Here is a 25,692-nt window from a genome sequence, read left to right as displayed (position 1 = left end):
TAAAAACACACTCATCCCATAACACAACCTCACCGACTTCAGCGTTGAAACCACATGCGGTGGTAGGTAATGTTATTTAAGCAGTCGGCAGATAAAAATCCTTTCATCGGATCAACGCAGTATGTAGCGAGATTCATCACTCCCAATCACTCATTTCCAGCTATGCACCATCAAGTGGCATCGGTCTTTGCACCACTTCAAGTGTCGCTTAGCATGGACTGCAGAAATGTTTGACTTACGAGCAGCTGTTCACCATTCTAACCCCTTCTTTTTAGCTTCCAATGCACAGTTTTTACGTTAGCTGGACTGTTGTAAAACTTCATAACTCAGTAGTGATTCCTTCCGCTGATTTCATGCGGCTTCATACAGCCCCCCTCCGCAATGTTCGATACTTCCTGTCTACCTTGTCTTGATTTATCTGTGGCTGTGGTTAAACTATCGTGTTTCACAATCACACTAGAAACAGCCGACTTGGGAAGCTTTAGAGGGGTTGAAATGTCTCTGACGGATTTGTTACTTAGGCGATATCCAAAGAGTAGTGCACTTTCGAAATCAACGGGCTCTCATGATTGACCCTTTCTGCTGTTACTGTCTCTCTACCGCCGATCGTGACATCTCAATATAAGCATACACGTGGCAAAATACTAAAGGCACACCCTGTCCTACACTGAAACTCCCAAGAAACTGTATTCAAATACAGATATATGTAAAGAAGCAGAATACCGCGCGCCAATCGGCAACGCCTATATATGTCAAGTGTTCGGCGCAATTATTAGATCGGTTACTGCTGCTACAATGACAGGTTATCAAGTTTTAAGTGAGTTAGAACGTGTTGTTATTTAAGCAGTCGCCAGATACAAATCCTTTCATCGGATCAAAGCAGTATGTAGCGAGATTCATCACTCCCATTCACTCATTTCCAGCTATGCACCATCAAGTGGCATCGGTCTTTCCACCACTTCAAGTGTCGCTTAGCATGGACTGCAGAAATGTTTGACTTATGAGCAGCTGTTCACCATTCTAACCCCTTCTGTTTAGCTTCCAAGGCACAGTTTTTACGTTAGCACGAGCGATAGGACACTGCATCTCCGAGGTAGTGATGAAGTGGGGATTTTCCCGTACGACCACTTCACGAGTGTACCGTGAATATCAGGAATCCCGTAAAACATCAAATCTCCGAAATCGCTGAGGCCGGAAAAAGATTCTACGACTGAAAAGACTCGTTCAACGTGACAGAAGTGTAACCCTTCCCCAGATTGCTGCACATGCCAACGCTGGCTCTTCAACAAGTCTCAGCGTGCGTACCATTCAACAAAACATCAACGATATGGGCTTTCGGAGCCAAAGGCTCAGTCGTATACCCTTGACGACTGCACGAAACAAAGCTTTACGCCTGGCTTGGGCCCGTCAACACCGACATTGGACTGTTGATGACTGGAAACATGTTTCTAGGTCAGACGAGTCTCGTTTCAGATTGTATTGTATCGAGAGGATGGACATGTAGGGGTATGGAGACAACCTCATGAATCCATGGACCCTGAAGGTCAGCACCTGACTGTTCAAGCTGGTGGAGGCTCTGTAACAGTGTAGGGCGTGTGCTGTTCGAGTGATATTGGACCCCTGATACGTCTAGACAGGGCCTTGAGGGGTCACACGTACATATGCATCCTGTCTGATCACCTGCATCCATTCATGTCCATTGTTCATTCCGACGGAATTGGGCAATTCTAACAGGACAAAGTGACACGCCATACGTTCAGAATCGATACACAGTGGCTCCAGGGAACTCTTCTGAGTTTAAACACTTTCGATGGCCACCAAATTCACCAGACATGAACATTATTAACCATATATGCGATCCTTTGCAACGTGCTTTTCAGAAGAGACATCCACCGCCTCGTACTCCTACAGATTTACGGATTCATGGTGTCCATTCCCCCCAGCACTACTTCAGACATTAGTCGAGTCCGTGCCCCGTCGTGTTGCAGCACTTTTGCGTGCTCCCGTGAGCCCTACATGATATTGGGCAGGTATACCAGTTTCCTTGGTTCTTCAGTGTACAACGCTTCACCTAAAGTGCAAGTCTCACGAACTCCTACAGTAATTTTGGTTATAAAAAAGCAGTGAACAATTCATTGAGCTTTGCTATAGAGAATATAAAGAAAGAATATGGTAAGCAACAATTTCTATGCGAGACAGAAAGCGTGTTGAGTTACGAGTTAGCCGTTATGTACACACAACAAAAAATGTTTTCCATCAGCCCGATTCCCAGAACTCCTGAAGATAGACGTTGACTATGGATATTGTATCAGAGACACAGTCTCTTTGACTGTTCAGAGACGTCAGTAAACCCGCCCAAAGATGTAGACAGCCACTCATGAGCAGCGCCTATTAGGTGGAGGGTGTCCGACAGCCGATCGTTCCAGTCATTTCACCAGGAAGGAGGTACACGGCTCGTGTTGTATGTAGTTCAACCATGCCTAGACTTTCAATATCGCGGTTCGTTCGCGTCCGAATTGTTACTTTGTGCCAGGAAGGGCTCTCAACAAGGGAATTGTCCAGACGTCTCGGAGTGTACCAAATCGATGTTCTCCGCACATGGAGGAGATACCGCTACCTACGGATTATTGCTCGGAGGAACACTAACAGCAACAGCACCATGTTGAATAATGCTTTTCGTGCAGCCACAGGACGTCGTGTTACGACTCAAACTGTGCACAATAGGCTGCATGATGCGCAACTACACTCCCGACGTCCATGGCGAGGTTCATATTTGCAAACTGTGACACCATGCAGCGTGGTACAGATGGGCCCAACAACTAGCCGAATGGACTGCACAGGATTAGCATCACTTTCTCTTCACCGATGAGTGTCGCATATGCCTTCAACCAGACAATCCTCGGAGACGTGTTTGGAGGCACCCCGGTCAGACTGAAAGCCTTAGACACACTGTCCAGTGAGCGCAGCGAGGTGGAGGTTCCCTGCTGTTTTGGGGTTGGCATTATGAGGGGCAGACATACGCCGCTGGTGGTCATGGAAGGCGCTGTAACGTCTGTACGATGCAATGCCATACTTCGACCGATAGTGCAACCATGTGGGCAGCATATTGGTGAGGCATTCGTCTTCATAGACGGCAATTCGTTCCCCCATCGTGTACATCTTGTGAATGACTTCCTTAAGCATAATGAAATCGCTTGACTAAGGTGGCTAGCATGTTCTCCAAACATGAACCCTATCGAACATGCCTGGGATGTACAGGGTGTTACAACAAGGTACGGCCAAACTTTCAGGAAACATTCCTCACACACAAAGAAAGAAAAGATTTTATGTGCACATGTGTCCGGAAACGCTTAATTTCCATGTTATAGCTCATTTTAGTTTCGTCAGTATGTACTGTACTTCCTCGATTCACCGCGAGTTGGCCCAATTGAAGGAAGGTTATGTTGACTTCGGTGCTTGTGTTGACATGCGACTCATTGGTCTACAGTACTAGCATCAAGCACATCAGTACGTAGCGTCAACAGGATAGTGTTCATCACGAACGTGGTTTTGCAGTCAGTACAATGTTTACAAATGCGGAGTTGGCAGATGCCCATTTGATGTATGAATTAGCACGGGGAAATAGCCATGGCGCGGTACGTTTGTATCGAGACAGATTTCCAGAACGAAGGTGCCCCAACAGGAAGACGTTCGAAGCAATTGATCGGCGTCTTAGGGAGCGCCGAACATTCCAGCCTACGACTTGCGACTGGGGAAGACCTAGAACGACGAGGACACCTGCAATGGACGAGGCAATTCTTCGTGCAGTTGACGATAACCCTAATGTCAACGTCAGAGAAGTTGCTGCTGTACAAGGCAACGTTGAGCACGTCACTGTATGGAGAGTGCTGCGGGAGAACCAGATGTTTCCGTACCATGTACGGCGTGTGCAGGCACTATCAGCAGCTGATTGGCCTCCACGGGTACACTTCTGCGAATGGTTCATCCAACAATGTGTCAATCCTCATTACAGTGCAAATGTTCTCTTTACGGATGAGGCTTCATTCCAACGTGATCAAATTGTAAATTTTCTCAATCAACATGTGTGGCCTGACGAGAATCCGCACACAACTGTGCAATCACGTCATCAACACAGATTTTATGTGAACGTTTGGGCAGGCATTGTTGGTGATGTCTTGATTGGGCCCCATGTTCTTCCACCTACGCTCAGTGGAGCACGTTATCATGATTTCACACGGGATACTCTACCTGTGCTGCTAGAACATGTGCCTTTACAAGTACGACACATGTGGTTCATGCACGATGGAGCTCCTGCACATTTCAGTCGAAGTGTTCGTACGCTTCTCAACAACAGATTCGGTGACCGATGGATTGGTAGAGGTGGACCAATTCCATGGCCTCCACGCTCTCCTGACCTCAACCCTCTTGGCTTTCATTTATGGGGGAATTTGAAAGCTCTTGCCTACTCAACTCCGGTACCAAATGTAGAGATTCTTCGTGCTCGTATTGTGGACGGATGTGATACAATATGCCATTCTCCAGGGCAGCATCAACGCATCAGGAATTCCATGCGACGGAGGGTGGATGCATGTATCCTCGCTAACGGAGGACATTTTGAACATTTCCTGTAACAAAGTGTTTGAAGTCACGCTGATACTTTAAGTTGCTGTGTGTTTCCATTCCATGATTAATGTGATTTGAAGAGAAGTAATAAAAATGAGCTCTAACATGGAAAATAAGCGTTTCCGAACACATGTTCACATAACATATTTTCTTTCTTTGTGTGTGAGGAATGTTTCCTGAAAGTTTGGCCATACCTTTTTGTAAACCCTGTATTGAAAAGAGCTGTTTATGGACGATGTGACTCACCAACGACTCTTAGGGATCTACTCCGAATCGCCTGAGGAGTGGGACAATGCGGAGCAACAGTGTCTTGATGAACTTGTGGATAGTATGCCTCGGCGAATACAGGCATTCTTCAATGCCACAGGACGTGCTACTGGGTATTAGAGGTACCAGTGTTTTTCTTTTTTTTTTTTTTTTTTTTTTTTTTTTAAAGAAACTTTATTTTCTGTATCATAGTATTTATACAGTATAGCCCACTACCTTAATTGATTAGTGGGCCAAGATCTCATACATTTATACAATACAATTGCAGCTATTCTAAATATAAGTTAATAAGTAGTTAGTAGCAAATAGCAAAGTACTTTGGAAACTACAATGGGCAGTTAGTATGTTAACTAAGGACTATCAATGACCTAACTAAACTAATTATGTACTAGTCACTAATCCTGCAGCGTTACAAAGGTGTCAGCTAGTATTACAAACCTACTATTAGGCCTTGCCCATTGAGCTAACCCCAATGGGCGTGCCCCTGACACTGGGCAGGCCATGGAGTTGGTCGCTGCAGGTTCCTAAAAAGTATCTATACCTAAGTTCTACAACTACACTTAACCTAATGTCATAGTTGGGTGCGTTGTCTTGATCGGTAGGGTTGCTCCCCATTCCCCCTAATCCCGGGGCTCGGCGGATTCTGGACTGAAGAGTCGACCTTTCCGTGCCCGGGCGGATTGGGAATAAGGTGCTGTCTTGATCGGTAATTTAATAAGTCCCTAATCATGTGCTAGTGTGGTTCATTCAGGTAGTCCCTTAAGACTTTTTGTGAAACCGCGTTAGCCAGTTTGTTGATGGTCCGAAAGGTGTCTTGATGTCTTAACAGTCTGTATGTGTTATTACGAGGTAGTTGTTCGCGTAACTCTGAGGCCACATCATTGAAGAGCGGGCACTCGTAGACCACATGGTCAGGAGTGCCTTCCGGAGCACCACAGTCACACGTAGGTGTCGCCTTTTTCCCAAATCGACATAGATATGTCGAATAGGGTCCATGCCCAGTGATAAAATGGATGAGTCCCCTGGTTGGTTCAAAATACTTCATTTCTATTCTTTCCCTGACGTCTGCCAGTAATTCGAAGGTCCTGCGTCCTGTTTCTTCACTTGCCCATGAAAGTTGCCATAGCTGTTCCCCTTTCAATCTGATCTCAACTTTGTTGTCAGTCCTACTCCCCAAAATTTCCTCTATCTTGTCCAAGTTCCCCTTTTTTGCCCAGTACCAGGCGGCCTGCTCCCGAATTTTAATATCTAGTGGGCAGAGTCCCATTATGACTAACAGGGCTCCTCCTGGTGTAGTTCTGTAAGCCCCCGTTGATCTCAAAACCATATTCCTCTGCACTCTTCTCACTGTCATGGCAGGCACCACCCTCGTGAGCCTGTGCGCCCAGACTCCAGAACCGTAACCCACTATGGAGGTGAGTATGCTATTGTGATATAGTTTGATGAGATGTGGTGGGAGGTGGAAGCGTTTGTGTCCAATGGAGATGAGGTTGTTGAGTACTTGTAGAGCTCTTTGTGTTACGGTTTCAATGTGTCTACCAAATGACCACTTCTCATCAATGATGATACCCAGATATCGAGTCTCTCGTCGCCTTAGAACAGGTAGGCCCTCTATCCTAACAGTTGGATTTCTTACTAACTGTTCCTTTAGAAGAAGATATGTTGATTTAGTCGGTGAAATTGTCATCTTTGTATCTCGGCACCAATGTTGTAGTGTTTGTATTGCTTGTTCTATTTTTGGCTCAATGTCTTCTCGGCTTCGGCCGCCAACCAGTAGAAGGAGGTCATCTGCGTAGGCTATCACCTCCAGCACTTCATTAGTTTGCTGTAATTTATCCAATAAAGGTTCCATGTGAATGTCCCAGAACAGGGGACCTAGCACGGAGCCCTGGGGACATCCCTTCGTGATTGTTTTCCTTACCCTTGTGCTAGGGGGATGATAGCCAGACCTCCCGGTCCTCACAATAGCTCCTCAGACACCCATATAGCGGCCCTGGACACTCCTTCTCCCGTAAACAGGAGAAGAGCGAAGGCCACCACAGGTTGTCGAAGGCGCCACTTATGTCCACCATGATGCCGACAACGTACTTGTACGGGGTAGAGCCACAGACCTCACCCGCCAGGGCGATTGCATCAGATGCCGAACGCCCCGGCCTAAAGCCGAATTGCCTGCTGCTCATCCCACACAGCACTCGGTGCGCAGCCAGTCTGTCAGCTAGCAGTCTCTCCAGGACCTTCCCAAGCAGATCAAGCAGGCAGATTGGCCGGTACGATTTTGTTTCTGCTGGGTCTTTATCGGCTCGTTTTTTGATGATAACTACATTTGCCCTTTTCCAAATTAGAGGGAACTTTTGCTGCCTCAGACATTCGTTGTATAGGTAAGTCAAAGGGGCAACTATCTGGGGAGCCAGGAATTGCACCACCTCCGCCACAATGCCATCTGGCCCGGGAGCTTTCCCTATCTTCAGGGTTTTTATGTGGGCAGCTACCTCCTCTTCGGAGAATGGGTAGACTGCCGTATCATTTCCATATATGTTGCTTCTATAGTGCTCTCGTAGCTGCCGTTGTTCATTTGTCTCTCCCTCCGCTGTATCATCAGGCAGCAGGGACTGGAGAAGAACCTCGGCAGTTTCCTGCCAGGATTCTGTCATCCCGTCCCCACGCCTGACGGTTGAAAGCTCCATCGGAGAGCGGATTTTTTCTCGGACAAGCTTGTAGGGAATTCCCCAAGGATCGAGAGCAAGTTGGTTTAGAACAAAGTGTTCCCAACTTTTGGATCGTTCTTCTCGTAGGTGTTTGTGGAAATTTTCTTTTGCTTCCCGGTACAGTTGCAGCCATCTTTGTTTCTCAAGCCAGACGACACTGCGCTGGTAGTACCTCCTGAGCCTTCTAACAGACCGACGCATCTCCTCCAATTCGGCTGACCATGGTGACGGAGAGGCCGCTACGGCCTTCCTTCTAGTAGGTACGGCGGCCTTCACTGCTCGAGTTATTGCTGTAGTCAGTTCTTCAGCTCTTTTGTCAATGTCGATGTCCAAAAGTCCGTCACCTTCTGGTAGTGCAGGAATGTCGCACTCCCTGGCAAGTTTCTCCCAATCGGCTCTTTTATAGTTATATTGCAAATCCCACCCCATGGCCCAGCGACTGGATTTCCAGGTTTATTGACTACCACCAGCTGCAAGGCCATAATGGCCTCTTCTGCCTTCTCTCCATTTGAGTCCCTGGTGCCGCTGTACCATAGGGGGGACTTAGCATTTATATCGGCAGTTATAATTACTTTACGCCCCCGCAACGCCATGATGACTGTGGTAAGATGTGCCAAATGTCTTTCAATATCATCAGCGTACTGAAAATACATATTGATGAGGACGATGGTGCCAGATGGAGATTGCAGCTCCACGACGTTGCAGTGGCTGGATGAGAATTGTGTGAGAACTATGGCTCTCATAATTCTATTGGTTATAATTATTGCCGATTTTGGGTTTTCTCCACTACTTATGACTTGCCATGTCGCGGCTGTGAATGCTAGCTTCCCATTTAGGGAGTACGGCTCTTGCAGACAGATCAGATCCAGTCTCCTCTCCTCCACTTCCTTACGTAGCTCCTGCATCACTAGTCTACTGTTGTGGGCGTTTAGTTGTCCAATGGTGATTTTTGTCATTTAGTTATTATGGAGAATATGTATCTATTCTGTCATTTGGCCAGGTCTTATTCCAGTCAAACATGATACATCCATTTGCTAGAACTGCTTGTGCGTAAATGTCGTCCAAGTCAAATTTTTCCCCGCGTCTTTCAAAAAGTTTCTTGAGTAAGTCCCGCAAGGCTCCGAAGTCGGTGGGGAGATTCACTGACTTTAGCTGGATTCTGTCTACGGCCTCCATTACCGAGAAGGTGACTCTCCTGCCATTTTCGTGTCTCACCCGGACCACGTGTCTTAAGGCAGTGGTCAGGGTAGTCGGCTGCTCTAGTCTCGCTAATTGCATGGTAAATTCAGGGTTAGGATAGACCCTGACTGGGTCGATGGGTGGCAATCTCACGGCAGGATCTTTCGTAGATAGTTCATTGGAGCTCGTTATTGTGTTCTCCTGTAGTGGTTGTTTTGTATTACTGTTCTCTTTCGTTGAGATTGCCACCGTCTCTGTTGCAGGATGCCATTGCCGTTGATCTTTAGTCGGCGTAGTCCTCCGGCTTTGGGAGGAGGGAGACTTGACTATAAGAGGCTCAGTTTGAGTTCCTCTGTCCGTTGTGGTGGATTCCGTCTGAGTGCTCTCATCCTTTGTAGTGACTGAGGCGTCAGTGAGCGACCTCAAAAACATCTTAAAGGCACTTGCCCTCATGGCATCCCTCCTCCTTTTGCTCGGGGATTTTCTTTTGGTCATCCTGTATGCTTTGGCTTGTTCAGCCATAGTCTATCCTTGAGATTAATCTTTGCTCTAAGAGTCTGTAGGTGGGGCAATTCCGCCCAGCGGCGCCACAAGGTTTTTTGCCCCTTCATTTACAGGGGATGCAGACTGTTGTTGCCTTACAGTCTTTACGGACATGTCCGTCTTCGCCACATTTTGAGCAGGCCAACCCCCTGGTACAGTGCCTCAGAACGTGGTCGAGATCTCCACAGTTGTGGCAACGCGGTACCACAATATAGTCTCGTGTATTTATGGCGTGAAAGCCGATATAGAGTCTGCCCATTGTAGTGATCTTTTTCCACATTTGAGCTGAGACCTCAGCGACGTGGTGAACCACGTCACGGTCCCGAGGTCCTGTTTTAAATCTCAATTTGAAACTTTGTTTAAATTCATCCTCTGTCATATCTTCAAAATTTTGTGCCCTCACAGTTTCATGAATCTCCTCATTTGACATAATTGTCGGTAAATCATACAAGATGACCAAAGGGTTTCTCTTCCTCGGTGGCTCGCATTTGACCACCGAGTTTAGTTTAGCATTATTTAGTAATTTCATCTTGTCCTCTTCAGAGGCCACTTCCACTATTACAGAGTTCTTACTTGGTTTGACCTTATTTATTTTTATTTTATCTTTTATAGGATTTACTGTAGTGGTGAGTAGCTCCTGAATTTTTCTTACGCTAGTGTCGTTGCCGGGTAAGGTCCTTAGAAAGACCGTTGTGTCAGCCCTCTTTGTTATCTTTGCTATTGTATCCCTGGTTGTTTGTGGTTTCGGTGGCGCTTGTGCGACCACCCCTGCCCAGGTCTTGGCCGGTTGTTTCCTCAATCTTTCATTTTCCTTTTGCAACTCTTCAACACGGCCCTCGAGCTTGGCGTTTGCTATGGCCCACGCCGCCAATTCATTTTTAATGGTTGTTAGTGCCGCCTGGCTAATCTTCCCGTTTTTAATATTTTGCTCAAGGAGCAAGGTAATTCTACTGTGTCTCTGCAAGACGTTTTCCTCCATTACCTGTCCTGACTCGTCCTGGGGAGCAGGTACAGGCATCAATGAAGCTCGCGATAGCGCACTCGACTCACTCGTTTCTGGCGTCTCCATGTTTGAACGAGTGAATAAAAGAGGTGGGAGCCCGTCTCTTGCCCCGGACCGGCTCCTCTGGCATGGGGGGGACTTCTGCAGCTCGCCCACCGACCTCGCCCCTAGGTCAAGGGCACTCCTGAGCTGCCGGGTTCAGCGCGCCGTCGCCAGCGCACTGGTCCCCATCGATGGTCTCGTCGTCGACGATTTCACGCGACGCTCCTCGGCAACAGCACCCCGCACTCCGGAGAGGCGGATGCACCCCTCGCCCTTTGCCGCCTACTTGCCCGAGCTTCCACCTGAAGGCCAAGGACCCACTCCTACTCAGGTGGTGGGTCGGTCCCCCAGTCGTTCGGCGGTCTGGGCCCATCTAACCTAGCCCAGGCGATGTCACCACCTCCTGGGTTTGGCAGAACACGCCCCGGTTACCCAGGGGCGCGGCGAAGCACCCTTGCCGACTCGCGCCGTGATCCCACGCCGACAAACGAGGTCGCCGGCATGCAGAGCACCTGCTGGTCTGTGCCCTGCGAACAGAAAGGGACTGGTGTTCGGTCCCTCGACACAGCTCCCCCTGTGCCACGCACCCTTCGCTTTCGCATCGGGTTGGGTCGCAGCTCTCCCTTTTGTCGCAAGGCAGAATGCCAAGCTTAACATCTGGCACCACGGGAAGGCGGAAAGAGCCACTTGGGAAGGAGAGGCTATGAGAGACGCTTCACTTCCCCTGTGAGGACTGCCGCGGCACACCAGACTGAGAAGCGATACGCCCCAGTGCGAGCTTCCGTGCCCTACGGCGCGCCGGCAACGGGCGGGCCCGCTCCGAAACGCGCCGTCAAACGACTGACCTCACGCCAGACAAGGTACCAGTGTTTACAAAAATTTGGACCACAACCTCTGAAGGTCTCGCTGCATGGCTGTACAACATGCAGTGTGTGATTTTCATGAGAAATAAAAAGGGCGGAAATGATGTTCATGTTGATAACTGTTCAAATTTTCTGAACTGGTTCCGGAAGTCTCGGAACCGAGGTGATAGAAAACTTTTTTTGATGTGTGTACTTTAAGTTTCCCGTAACCCACTAATCTAAGTTTTGCGACTGTAATACGACTAGAATCTGACCTCAATTTTGATTGAGAACACTAATAAAAAACCTTTCGCAAAACATGTGTAAGAATAACGTAGGTTTCCATACCCACAGCTTGCAGTGCAGTCCATTCGGTATAGTTCCTCTGTTTCCCACGTTCTGCAGGGAAGTAAGGGCTGGCTCAATGAATTATACAATCGTTTCCGCGCAACCGGCAGTTTGTGACATATTCTGTAAATATATTAACCCAAGACGCATATGTCTCTTGCGCCCAGAAACAGTACCGTTCCAGGAATATCGAGAGTGACAAAGTACCTTTGCTTCACTAAATATTCGGTCTGCTGAAGGCTGACATAGAACTTGAAGCATGATGAAACTGTGATGAATGTTTATTGCCACCTGTACAGGCTGCATAGTCAAATTTCAGTCTTTGAACAGCATTCTGATTTTTGCTTTCTTATTGTAACTTGGTTGCTGGTGAAAAGTGATGAGAAAAACTTTTCACAACGTATTCTTTGCGCAGCCGACGCGACGTTTAATATTAATGGGTGTGTCTGTTGACATAAATGCCGCACTTGTGGATCACAGTAGCCAACGGAAACACACAAACTGGAAAATCAGTGTAGTCTGCTCTACAATGATGTTATACCTTTCGCCTCCAGCAAACACCGTAATCAGCAACATGTATCTCGATTTTTCTGGTAATAAATGTTTTTCCATGAATAGAAGATTAAAAGCTGTTATAGGAGATTAGGCTGCTTTAATGCAGGACAGGTTTCTCCGTATTTCTCCATATCTTTGCTTGCAACTTCAAATGACACTGGACGGTATGCTCTTGTCTCATGGCCTCCGCTAAGTCCGACCTTACACCTATAGACTTATTCTGGGATTTTATTAAGCCAACTGCATGCACAGAAAAACTATGATGTTAGCCATTTAAAAATTCCAAACCTACATGTAACTGAATGTGTAATTGCAAGGAGGAGGATATTAGTGTTTAACGTCCCGTCGACAACGAGGTCATTAGAGACGGAGCGCAAGCTCGGGTGAGGGAAGGATGAGGACGGAAATCGGCCGTGCCCTTTCAAAGGAACCATCCCGGCATTTGCCTGAAGCGATTTAGGGAAATCACGGAAAACCTAAATCAGGATGGCTGGAGACGGGATTGAACCGTCGTCCTCCCGAATGCGAGTCCAGTGTGCTAACCACTGCGCCACCTCGCTCGGTTGTGTAATTGCAAAGACATGGTTTTGGCATATCTCAAACAACTAACAACGCCCATATCAAAGCATACTGTAATAAATACTACAGCATTTATTGCATACATGGATAATGTTTTGCTTAATACAGTTTTGTAATTTACGAACGATCATTGGCATATTAACCGGCCACTACGTACAACATACAACTCTTACCATGTACAGGTGATCATCATGGGGTTATCTCTTGCAGGATGTAAAGAAACGAAACCACAGATTACTGCAGTAACAGCACGTTATTATTGACTGAAGATGAATTAGTAATGTGGTAACACAAAACGTATGGAGATTTAAAAGGATTCAGATTTTTTTGCTATTTGACAAAATGGTTATTGCACCTGTGGCTGTAGACGTACCCACCTATCGCATTCACTGTGTAATTTGAGTTCATCACGCACACAATATGCAACGCAGGAACATCACATTAAAAACCCGCACCCATTCCCACAAGCACCAGTCTAGCTCACGATCTCCGCTTTAAGGTAACTGTGAGGTTTTCACGACACCAAGGAAATGACACAAATGAGTGTTTCAGCACTTTAGGGTTGAAAGGATGACGAAGAGTGGCTCAGACACAGCGCTAGGATTAGTTCCATTCTGAAATTTTTGGCTAGCAGTGGAACGTGTGCAGAATTTAAAACTGTTTAATAATCCAGTGGTTCTGAGTTAAGTTTCTGCGTTTTACTGGCTACGCTTTACCACTGAAACATTCGAACACATTTGACTCGCGATAGTTCAACAAGGACGAAGAGACAAAGTAACGTTTCAAAACATTGAGAGATAAAGCGAAAGAGTTATTATCACTGTTGAAACCTGTTTGCTTCGTGATGCGTGTACATTGGCGCACATCAAGTTCGGAAAAATTATTGCCAGTACCAGGAATTGTACTCGGTTTCCAGTGTGGGACGTGAGTTCTTCACAAAGCTACGCAGGCGGGTCCTTTGAGAATCTGCGTTCGATTATTTCAGTGCCACATTCGTTTTTACCGTCTGTTCTCCATTCTGTTCAGTTGATAAATTTGTCATTTTATCATGAACACTTGCACGAATTCCCTGGGGCACTAAAGTAATAAATGCTCCACTCGACTTCACCTAAATGAAAATGACGAACAGTGAGAAGCAAGGCGCTTTAGAGTCAATGTAACCTGTTTATTGGACAGGAATTCTGGCTTAAAGTATCGATTTTTTACTTACTAAGCTGCTTGAAAATTCTATAAAAGAAATATGTTAACGTCAGGTGCGACAGACACCGTACAATAGAGTGAGACAATATGTACAACAAAATCCCATATTACTTAAACAGGTCTGATCAAAGTTGACATCAACCAATGAAGAGAAGATTCACACGGTCTATTGTTAAAGGACAATTGAAAAATAATCACAATTTGTGGAGGGAATTGAGAAATTAATGCATTAATGATAGCCATGTGAAATCGGAATCTACATCCACATTCATACATTCACGAGTACAAAGCTGATGATAAAGGCAGCTTTTCATTGTGCCAAAAATTAAGATTTGTTCTTGTGCTAGTCACGGACGGACAAAAATAACTGCTTATATGCCTCTGAACCAATTGTTTTTCGTGCAAAATTGTTCAAATGGCACTGAGCACTATGGGACTTAACACCTGAGGTCATCGGTCCCCTAGACTTAGAACTACTTAAACCGAACTAAATTAAGGACATCACACACATCGATTCCCAAGGCAGGATCCGAACCTGCGACCTTAGCAGCAGCGCGGTTCCGGACTGAAGCGCCTAGAACCTCTCAGGCACAATGGCCGGCTTGTTTTTCGTGCATTTTCGTTTTCGCGGTCAGTACTGGAACTGACAAATACTTGTAGGTACTCCCATAATAATAACATATTTTCTCCAGTTGTACGGGAGATATAAAAATTTCTGATTTCATAGTTTTATGACAATGAATGTAAGAGAAAAACCGTTTTCTAGAAAAGTGCTGTGTTCCAACTAGTCACAACATGTGTAAAATAAGGTAAGATAAGGTAAACCATAAGATGACTCCAGTAATGAGACATATCAAATGAAACTATATGATTCCCGGATTCGAGAGACCTTCTCAAGTCTCAGACATCTATGATGTATACAGGGTGTTACAAACTTTCAGGAAACATTCCTCACACACAAAGAAAGAAAATATGTTATGTGGACATGTGTCCGGAAACGCTTACTTTCCATGTTAGAGCTCATTTTATTACTTCTTTTCAACTAGCATTAATAATGGAATGGAAACACACGGCAACAGAACGTACCAGCGTGACTTCAAACACTTTGTTACAGGAAATGTTCAAAATGTCCTCCGATAGCGAGGATGCATGTATCCACCCTCCGTCGCATGGAATTCCTGATGCGCTGATGCAGCCCTGGAGAATGGCGTATTGTATCACAGCCGTCCACAATACGAGCACGAAGAGTCTCTACATTTGGTACCGGAGTTGCGTAGACAAGAGCTTTCAAATGCCCGCATAAATGAAAGCCAAGAGGGTTGAGGTCAGGAGAGCGTGGAGGCCATGGAATTGGTCCGCCTCTACCAATCCATCGGTCACCGAATCTGTTGTTGAGAAGCGTACGAACACTTCGACTGAAATCTGCAGGAGCTCCATCGTGCGTGAACCACATGTTGTGTCGTACTTGTAAAGGCACATGTTCTAGCAGCACAGGTAGAGTATCCCGTATGAAATCATGATAACGTGCTCCATTGAGCGTAGGTGGAAGAACGTGGGGCCCAATCAAGACATCACCAACAATGCCTGCCCAAACGTTCACAGAAAATCTGTGTTGATGACGTGATTGCACAATTGCGTGCGGATTTTCGTCAGCCCACACGTTGATTGTGAAAATTTATAATTTGATCACGTTGGAATGAAGCCTCATCCGTAAAGAGAACATTTGCACTGTAATGAGGATTGACACATTGTTGGATGAACCATTCGCAGAAGTGTACCCGTGGAGGCCAATCAGCTGCTGATAGTGCCTGCACACGCTGTCAATGGTACGGAAACAACTGGTTCTCCCGTAGCACTCTCCATACAGTGACGTGCTCAACGTTACCTTGTACAGCAGCAACTTCTCTGACGTGGACATTAGGGTTATCGTCAACTGCACGAAGAATTGCCTCGTCCATTGCAGGTGTCCTCGTCGTTCTAGGTCTTCCCCAGTCGCGAGTCATAGGCTGGAATGTTCGGCGCTCCCTAAGACGCCGATCAATTGCTTCGAACGTCTTCCTGTCGGGACACCTTCATTCTGGAAATCTGTCTCGATACAAACGTACCGCGCTGCGGCTGTTGCCCCGCGCTAATTCATACATCAAATGGGCATCTGTCAACTCTGCATTTTTAAACATTGCACTGACTGCAAAACCACTTCCGTGATTAACACTAACCTGTTGATGCTACGTACTGATGTGCTTAATGCTAGTACTGTAGACCAATGAGTCGCATGTCAAAACAAGCATCGAAGTCAACATTGCCTTCCTTTATTTGAACCAACTGGCGGTGAATCGAGGAAGTACAGTACATACTGACGAAACTAAAATGAGCTCTAACATGGAAATTAAGCGTTTCCGGACACATGTCCACATAACACCTTTTCTTTATTTGTGTGTGAGGAATGTGTCCTGAAAGTTTGGCCGTACCGTTTTGTAACTCCCTGTATATGCAGATTGAAACGATGAATGAAAGTTTTTATCAAGACTAGGATTTGAACAACCTGTGTCTGCTACTTGTTAGGGAAGTGCGCTAACGACTACTCCAGCCTGGGACAGTGGCTGTGCGGAACTGCACAGACCACCATAGCACACCTCCGTCCTCAATCGAAACTCCTGTTGAGCCCACTTGGTATCCCCCTAAACTCGAACAGCATTGCAGAGACTCTCCAACGTTATTGGAATAGCACCTCACCATAGAATGAAACGGGGAATGCTGCCTGCAGCCCAGGCAAAGGTGTGTTAATCAAATGAAAGTATGCGGTTCCAGAGACCTTTTCAAGTCTCAAACACCTGTGCTGTATGTATGCAGACTGAAGCGACAGATGAAAATTTCTATCAAGGCCGGTGCTCACGTTCGCATAACAGCAGCTTTGGAAGCTGTTAACTCAGGACATGCTCGCTGCAGCGTTGGAACAATTTGAATACCACATTGACATGTGCCGTGAATCTCAAGGGGGGCATATTAAAAACCTATGAGAAAGTAGAAAAAAAATCTTTTGAGTTCCCGTTCATCAAAAAAAATTCATTGTATATGTTTTTTAGTTTCAGAAATAAAGACGTGCTAAATCGGATGATTCTCTTTGGTACACCCTATACATTGGACTCTACTCATATGTACATGCACACTCCAACACAATTTAGCAAAAATGGTACGAACTAGTCTAAAATCCAATACAATGAAGATTTTTTGTGGTATGTAAATACAGAAGAATGATTGGAAATATATATAAATATATAGGAAATGGAAATTAAAAATGAAGGCTGTCGACATCGGATTACAAAATAATATTACTAAACAGCGAGTGTATCACCTATTTCAATGGTACAGCGAAGAACGGTCTTTCAGAACAGGAATACAGATGTGTGTGTAAGAGGTCGCAGTGAAAATCTGCGATAATAGTATTGTCTTTCTTGGGAAATCTGGGAAGCTTCTAGTAGAAGTGGTGAATGAAATCGAGATTATTTTCGGCACTGTTAGTCAGAGCTGTGATAAATGGGACGATGAGAATCTGTAACAAGAATAATCATAACATAATTATTGGAATTAACAAGCTGTGGCAAAGAACTGAGATAGAGTGTTGACGTATGTAACTACGGTCATTATGATGGATGAGACAATGACGACATAAAGAACACTCTTGTACAATGTACAGAGTCATTTGGTTTATAAGGTCGCCCAGCACATGAAAAGTATTCTAATGCGAAAAACTGTAAAGGATACCTAAGATTCCAATAAGTGTTTCAACTTAGTGAACGAGTTATATATCTATAGCTGGAGTCAACAGGTGAAAAGTTTTTCACAGTATCTTGCTCACTACTGTTGTGCTATTCGCGTGAGGTCCTGATGTCTTTCTTTCTGTAGCCGTGACTTCCATATTGTTATTGTTTGATTCACTTGTGGTTTTCAACCTTGGTCTTCCCACTGTCAAATATCCGCCGCCTTCGTATACTCACAACCCCAGCTACCTTCTCTGTTTCTATCTCTCTGTCTCTCTCACTCCAGATCTACATCCATTTGTATTCCCTGGTTGATACTTGTTAATGTTTAAGACGCAAATGATTTCTACTCCTGCAAGCACAGTACGATATATGTCACTGCACGAATGAAAGTGGTTTTTGGTTTCCGGAAATACACTCTATGTCAGACTAGCTTTCTCTAGACAGATATGCTGAATCAAACTTTCTTGATCATTCCTCTTTATTTTTCAAGGCCGTAACTAGTAATTAGAAATTCTGAGAATGCCTCTTTCCGCTAATAAGTGTTAATCTATGCAGTAATACAGTATTTTGCTTCTATGTTATTCATTGTTTTCTTCTTTTTAGTTATACATTTCGTTGTTGTAGCCATGGCTGTACGTAAATACAACAGGAAGTGCTATCCGGACACATGGTGTTTGTCTACATTATGTTTGTCTCTCCAAAAATCACAAACCCAAATATATGTGCCCAAATATGGGCTTATTATTTTTAAAAAAAGGTTAAAGTTATGGTCGATTCACACATCATGAATTTTTGCAGCAGGTTGTTGCGTTCTGCAAGCTTTCAACAATGAAATAAACTGTCTTAAAACAACAGTTAAGTGACACATTTAACTATTTTTAATAATAATCTTGATATTAGCTCTTACTTGTCAGTGAGTCCCTGCATGCTATCATCTGTCATTTATGTTTAATACAGTATTTTGCTTTTGTGTTATTCACTGTCTTCTTCTTTTTAGTTATGCATTTCGTTGTTATAGCCATGACTGTACGTAAATACAACAGTAAGCGCTACCCGAACACATGATGGTTGTCTACATTATGTCTTTCTCTCCAAAAACCACAGACTTTAATTAACTAGATATTTAAGTCTTAGACGTTTTCCCAATTCCCCTCCCCTTTCTTCGTTTTCTGTGTAACCTAATCTTTCCTCTTTTCAGTTCTTTGTTTTTGGTCAACCCATTATTTCTTCCTCATTACCATTTCGCTTTTCCCAACTTTTCTTATTATTCCGTGTCGTAGGTTCCGATTTTCCATTACTTTGATTCTTAAATATTACTAACACACTCTTTTACATTCCCATTGTCGTTGAAAAGACGTATGTGCGTCTACGCCGTAAAATACGAATATAATGTTCCTGCACGTTTTCGGAAAGGAACTGAAGGTCTTTATGTAGTCCTTAGAATAAAACAAATAGCTTTGCGCGCACCAAAGAAGACATTTCCACGAACATTGAACACAGAAATTCATAAAAAATAGTAATGTTGTTACAGAGACAGAGTGAAATGTAATACTAGCATTATTAATAGTATCAAATTGTACCCAATAAACAATGTCGACAGTAAATGTCCTCAGCTAGGAAATTTAGCAGCTATTTACTATCGGTGATTCAAATATTAAATTTTAGATGTTATTTTTTTAAAGAGTGAAATATGTTCACTGAACTGATAGTTTATTTATGTAGTTAGTTAGTTTATTGTTCGTAATAATTAATTTGTAAGTATGGTTACATCCTGAACATTTGTAAGTTTTTTATTATTATTAAATACACAGATATCACTCAGTTGTTCCTACCTACCACTTTTTACACATCACTACATAATTTCTTTTACGGAATAGAATGAGTTGTTAACTTTTTCAGTTTGTCTTCAAAATTTATTTAGCTGTCTGTCCGACATTTCATACCACTGGATAAGTAATTAACCGGTTTTGTTACAACATTGTGCACGCTTTTTGTGTTATGATAAACTTAATGTGTTGTAATGAATGTAATTTTTGCTTCTGGTATTGTAATTACGTACATCTTTGTTCCTTCTGAGGTGTAGGGGATTATTTACAACAAAGTTCATGAAGGAATGTTCTCCATCTCTTCATACATGTTCTAGTGTGATCATTTTTACGTACTTGTCATATATAATATTCCGCAACACGCTTTCCTCGCTCCTGTTTTCATCTTCTCCTATAACTTTTCGCACTCATTGATCTTTCCAGTGTCAGGTTAACGATTTCTATTTGTCACTGCAGATCTTTCATTAATGTGTATGTCCTGCTAAGAATCTTCCATAGATTTATTTTAGTTCCTTCTTTTAAGCATCTCTTGGCTATGTTCCTACCTGCTAAATTGTTCTTTGACATCCTTTTGCGAGAACATATTTTTCCGGTTTAAGAGCTCTACCGATTTTAAATTTTAGCGTGGGCTTGAAGGAGATGTTCCTGAAACATCATGAAGGTGAATCGCGTAATGCAAAAATTAGAGGGGCAAGGAAACAAAGGATTCCAAATATGTTGTTGCAAAAGGATGTCAAAGAACAATTTGACAGATAGGAACATAGGCCAGGGATGCCTAAAAGAAGGAACTAAAATAAATCTATGAAAGATCCTTAGCAGGACATATACATTAATGACAGATCTGCAGTGACATCCAGAAATCGTTAACCTGACACTGGAAAGATCAATGAGTGCTGCCTGAGTCAATCTACTTCTGCTGTTTACCTTACCTGGAAGTCGAGTGCAGTTCGTTTCCTAACAGGATTTTATTTCGTCTTCTGCTACTGTCTCTTCCCAGTTCTTACCAACTCGACATCTCAGTCTTAGTTGTGTGTCATTTACATAGAGGATGACTTTCCGTCAGTTACTACGAAGTGTGACCTTTACGACAGAAAACCGTGAATCCAGTCAGGTAGCTGAGCCGATACTCCAAAAGCACACTATCTGATTAGAAGCCTCTTGCGAGAAACGGAGCCAAAACCTCTTTGTAACTCTAGAAATGTCAAATGAACCTGAGATCCGCTACGATATTACTCATTTGATGTTTTACCGGATTCCTGATATTCATGTTACACTCCTGAAATGGTCGTACGGGAAAATCTCCACTTCATCGCTAACTCGGAGATGCTGTGTCTCATCGCTCGTGAGCTGACTGTAGCACCGCGTTCAGACTCACTTAAATCTTGATAACCTGCCAGTGCAGCAGCAGTAACTGATCAAACAACTGCGCAGTTGCCGACCGCAGCGCCGTATTCTGCCTGTCTATAAATCTCTGTATTTGAGTACGCCTCCCTAGGCCAATTTCTTTAGCGCTTCAGTGTAAAATTCAGTGAGACGAGAGTTTTGGAAAGGACATCGTACACTACCGGCCATTAAAATTGCAACACCACGAAGATGACGTGCCACAGACGCGAAATTTAGCCGACAGGAAGAATATGCTGTGATATGTAAATGATTAGCTTTTCAGAGCATTTACACAAGGTTGGTGACGGTGGTGACACCTACAACATGCTGACATGAGGAAAGTTTCCAAACGATTTCTTATACACAAACAGCAGTTCACCGGCGTTGCCTGGTGAAACGTTGTTGTGATGCCTCGTGTAAGGAGGAGAAATGCGTACCATCACGTTTCCGACTTTGATAAAGGTCGGATTGTAGTCTATCACAATTGCGGTTTATCGTATCGCGACATTGCTGCTCGCGTTGGGCAAGATCCAATGACTGTTAGCAGAATATGGAATCGGTGGGTTCATAAGGGTAATACGGAACACTATGCTGGTTCCCAACGGCCTCGTATCACTAGCAGTCGAGATGACAGGCATCTTATCCGCATGGCTGTAACGGACCGTGCAGCCACGTCTCGATCCCTGAGTCAACAGATGGGGACGTTTGCAAGACAACAACCATCTGCACGAACAGTTCGACGACGTTTGCAGCAGCATGGACTACCATTTCGGAGACCATGGCTGCGGTTACTCTTGACGCTGCATGACAGACAGGAGCGCGTGCGATGGTGTACTGAGCGACGAACTTGGGTGCACGAATGGCAAAACGTCATTTTTTCGGATGAGTCTAGGTTCTGTTTACAGCATCGTGATGGTCGCATCCGTTTTTGGCGGCATCGTGGTGAACGCACATTGTAAGCGTGTATTCGTCATCGGCATACTGGCGTATCACCTGGCGTGATGGTATGGGGTGCCATTGGTTACACGTCTCGGTCACCTCTTGTTCGCACTGACGGAACTTTGAACAGTGGACGTTACATTTCACATGTGTTACGACCCGTGGCTCTACCCTTCATTGGATCCCTGCGAAACCCTACATTTCAGCAGGATAATGCACGACCGCATGTTGCAGGTCCTGTACGGGCTTTTCTGGATACAGAAAATGTTCGACTACTGCCTTGGCCAGCACATTCTCCAGATCTTTCACCAATTGAAAACGTCTGATCAATGGTGGCCGAGCAACTGGCTCGTCATAACACGCCAGTCACTACTCTTGATGAACTGTGGTATCGTGTTGAAGCTGCATGGGCAGTTGTGCCTGTACACGCCATCCAAGCTCTGTTTGACACAATGCCCAGGCGTATCAAGGCCGTTATTACGGCCAGAGGCGGTTGTTCTGGGTACTGATTTCTCAGGATCTATGCACCCAAATTGCGTGAAAACGTAATCACATGTCAGTTCTAGTATAATATATTTGTCCAATGAATAGCTTTTTATCATCTGCATTTCTTCTTGGTGTAGCAATTTTAATGGCCAGTATTGTATCGTGGTCCCATATATGGAGAAGCAATAGAAATTTTATTTGTAATCCGTCTTGATCGCAAATATTTTTTTTTTATTCATATGACCGGTTTCGGTTCATTCAGAACCATCTTCAGATCTGATGTCTCAGTTACAGGAGTAACCCGTCCAAATCCAGCAACTTTCACATGCAGCATGTGAATGTAACTGAAATATCAGTTCTGAAGATGGTTCTGAATGAACCGAAACCAGTCATATGAATAAAAAAAATTTGCAATCAAGACGAATTATAAATAACATTGTACAACCACTGATTGTTGCTATCCCATCAGACATTATGTCTGTTTTTGGAAAGTAATAGAAATTATAGAAGAGCATGACAGTTTTAACAGAAAAGATGAAAATTTGAAATTAGACAAAATATGAATGTCGATTTTGTGCCACCATTAATTATTTTTAATCGAGAATGATGACGCCGTACAAAGATAGCCATAGAGTCGATATAAGCGCAAGATCCCTTAAGCCTTAATGGCAGTACCCATTTTACCTCGGAAGATGTCTCCGCAGTTGGAGATGAAAAGTTAAGAAGCAGAAGAGGTTGAAAAAAATCGGCCGACCAGTTGCAAATCAATGTTTATGGTCCCTTCACCTTGGTTTCCATATATGTAAAAACGTATTCTTCAGATGTGATGTAATAAGGCCACTACTTCTGAAGAACAAATTTTTGCAAATATGCCGGTCAGGGGCTAACAAACCTTTACTTGCAACTGGGTGGCTAATTTTTCTACCTCTTCTGCTTCCCAACTTTCCAACTGCGGGAGACATCTTCCGAGGTAAAATGGGTACTGTCATTAAGGCTTAAGGGCTCTCGCACTTATATCGACCCTATGACTATCTTTTCATGGCGTCATCATCCTCGATTTAAAAAATCCATTGTGGCGCAAAATCTACATCCATATTTTATCTAATTACAAATTTTCTTCTTTTCTGTTACAACTGTCATGGTGTTCAATAATTTATATTACTTCCCCATACATGTGAGATTGATAATACGATGTCCTTTCGCTGTTGTCATGGACTGTGCGGCTGGTCCCGGCGGAGGTTCGAGTCCTCCCTCGGGCATGGGTGTGTGTGTTTCTCCTTATATAATTTAGGTTATGTAGTGTGTAAGCTTAGGGACTGATGACCTTAGCAGTTAAGTTCCATAAGATTTCACATACAGACAATGTCCTTTACAAAACTCTCGTCTCACTGAATTTTACACTGAAGCGTCAACAAAACTGGTATAGGCATGCGTAATCAAATACAGAGACTTATAAAGAGGCAGAATATTGCGCTGCGGTCGGCAATGGCTCAGTTTTAGATCGGTTACTGCTGCTTCACTAGCAGGTTATCAAGATTTAAGAGAGTCTGAACGTTGTGCTGTAGTCGGCGCACGAGCGATGGAACACAGTATCCCCGAGGTAGCGATGAAGTGGAGATTTTCCTGTACGACCATTTCACGAGTGTACTGTGAATATCAGGAATCTGGTAAAACATCAAATCTCTGACACCTTCAGATTTACACAGCTGCTGTTTCGCAGCCATGTTTAAGATTTTCAGTTAGGCTGCAGTTTTGTTGATTACCCCGGCCTCTCAGCCTGGAAGTTTTAACTAAAGAATTGATATCTTTTCTTTTCGAGTAACCCGGTGCAGTATAGGTGTGATGTTTTCGGGCCAAATGCTGATCCACTGTACGTGACGTTCTGTTTGCAGTGAAGCCAGGAGACAACACGATCGTGCGTAAGTCGCGGGAGATGCTGAGCGTGTCCGGCGACCCGTCGGGCTTCCGGGAGCTGTACCAGCGCGTGGAGGCGGCGCTCGGGGGCGGCGAGCGGCTGTCGGCGGCCGAGGAGCGGCTGCGCCTCGACGGCTACCCGAACCGCCTGCTGCTGCCGCGGGGGCGTCCCGCAGGGCTGCCGCTCGACCTCTTCGTCGTCCTCACCGACGCCCGCGAGCCCGCGTGGCCTGGACAGGTCTTCAGCGACGGCCGCGACCCCTTCTTCCCCTTCGACAGGAGGGTCCCCTTCTGGGAGCTCAAGACCGTCCCCAACGCGCACTTCGAGCCCGTCACCGTATTCCACCGCCTCACCAAGGACGGCAAGAGCTCGGAGAAGTAGGGCCGACACCGGTACATCCCGAGATTATTCGAGGCACCCATTCTACGTACAGCACAGCAACCCCCTCGAGTAAATACTCGAGAGGGTTGCAGTATCACATGTCGTGCTCCAGTGCCATACTCAGAGGGAGTTTTCCAAGTACTGACCAAGACACGAATCACTAACGAAACCTAACACAGTCGACATTACGCTCCTTCAAACAACATGTGAAAGAAGTAAGCAAGTGTCTGGAATATTCGATACAGCAATTTATTCACAAAATTTTTAATCCTTTACGCGCGGCGGTTGTTCTGCACAGTTGACTAGTGCACCGTTGTCGCTCTGACCCCACACTTCACTTGGCCGAACTGTGGCCGGCACTGTTTACATAAACTGTTTTGCGCAGTTCAATTTCAACCCCTCCCGAAACAAAGTTTAGCAGTGATGGGATCCACAACCGAGCGTACTGGCTAGCTGGATTAAAACATTATTTTACTATCCAATCCCTGTACGTAAAGTTTCTCACATTGTAACTTCTGTCGCAACTCATAATCATAATACAAAGAAGTTTGTTATTATTTTCTTTACATTTTTAAATGGAATTTACAGTATTCCTACGGTTATCGTCTCACTGACATTCATTCACTGTACTTGATCGAAAAGAAATTTTATATGCCCTTTTTTTTATAATGCCTGAAAAATAAACAATATTGTGTGTCTTAGTGTTTCTTATTTTCATTATCATCTCTCTTGCTAATAATAATTAACGTACTGCTTACAGTACACAACTAAAGCGATTGCAGGACGTAAAGGATCTACAGAGACAATTAGCAGCCAGTATCTGAGCTTCATATGTAATGACCTAGTATTGTTCCTGTTTGTGCTTACAAGGGACCCTCCCCATCGCACCCCCCTCAGATTTAGTTATAAGTTGGCACAGTAGACAGGCCTTGAAAAACTGAACACAGATCAATCGAGAAAACAGGAATAAGTTGTGTGGGAGTATGAAAAAAATAAGCAAAATATACAAACTGAGTAGTCCATGCGCAAGATATGCAACATCAGGGATCGTCTGAGCTAAGGAGAGCCGTGGTCCCGTGGTTAGCGTGAGCGGTTGCGGTACAAGAGGTCCTTGG

The 25,692-nt window shown here is 44.6% G+C and overlaps 1 protein-coding gene across 1 annotated transcript in view; it reads left to right on the top strand.

Moving 5' to 3' along the window:
- Window positions 1-25,278, top strand: part of LOC124596364 (allergen Cr-PI-like) — a 127,058-nt gene extending 101,780 nt beyond the window's left edge. Inside the window, exon 10 of the mRNA XM_047135471.1 lies at window positions 24,174-25,278. Coding sequence (XP_046991427.1) covers window positions 24,174-24,577 — 404 coding nt within the window. The 3' untranslated portion in view covers window positions 24,578-25,278. The remainder of the gene's footprint in view (window positions 1-24,173) is intronic.
- The last annotated feature ends 414 nt before the right edge of the window (window positions 25,279-25,692 follow it).

Source organism: Schistocerca americana, chromosome 2, assembly GCF_021461395.2.
Source record: "Schistocerca americana isolate TAMUIC-IGC-003095 chromosome 2, iqSchAmer2.1, whole genome shotgun sequence".
NCBI classification, from domain to species: Eukaryota; Metazoa; Arthropoda; class Insecta; order Orthoptera; family Acrididae; genus Schistocerca; species Schistocerca americana.
Note: the sequence above shows the minus strand (reverse complement) of the source record. Positions and strands in the feature narration are given on the sequence as shown.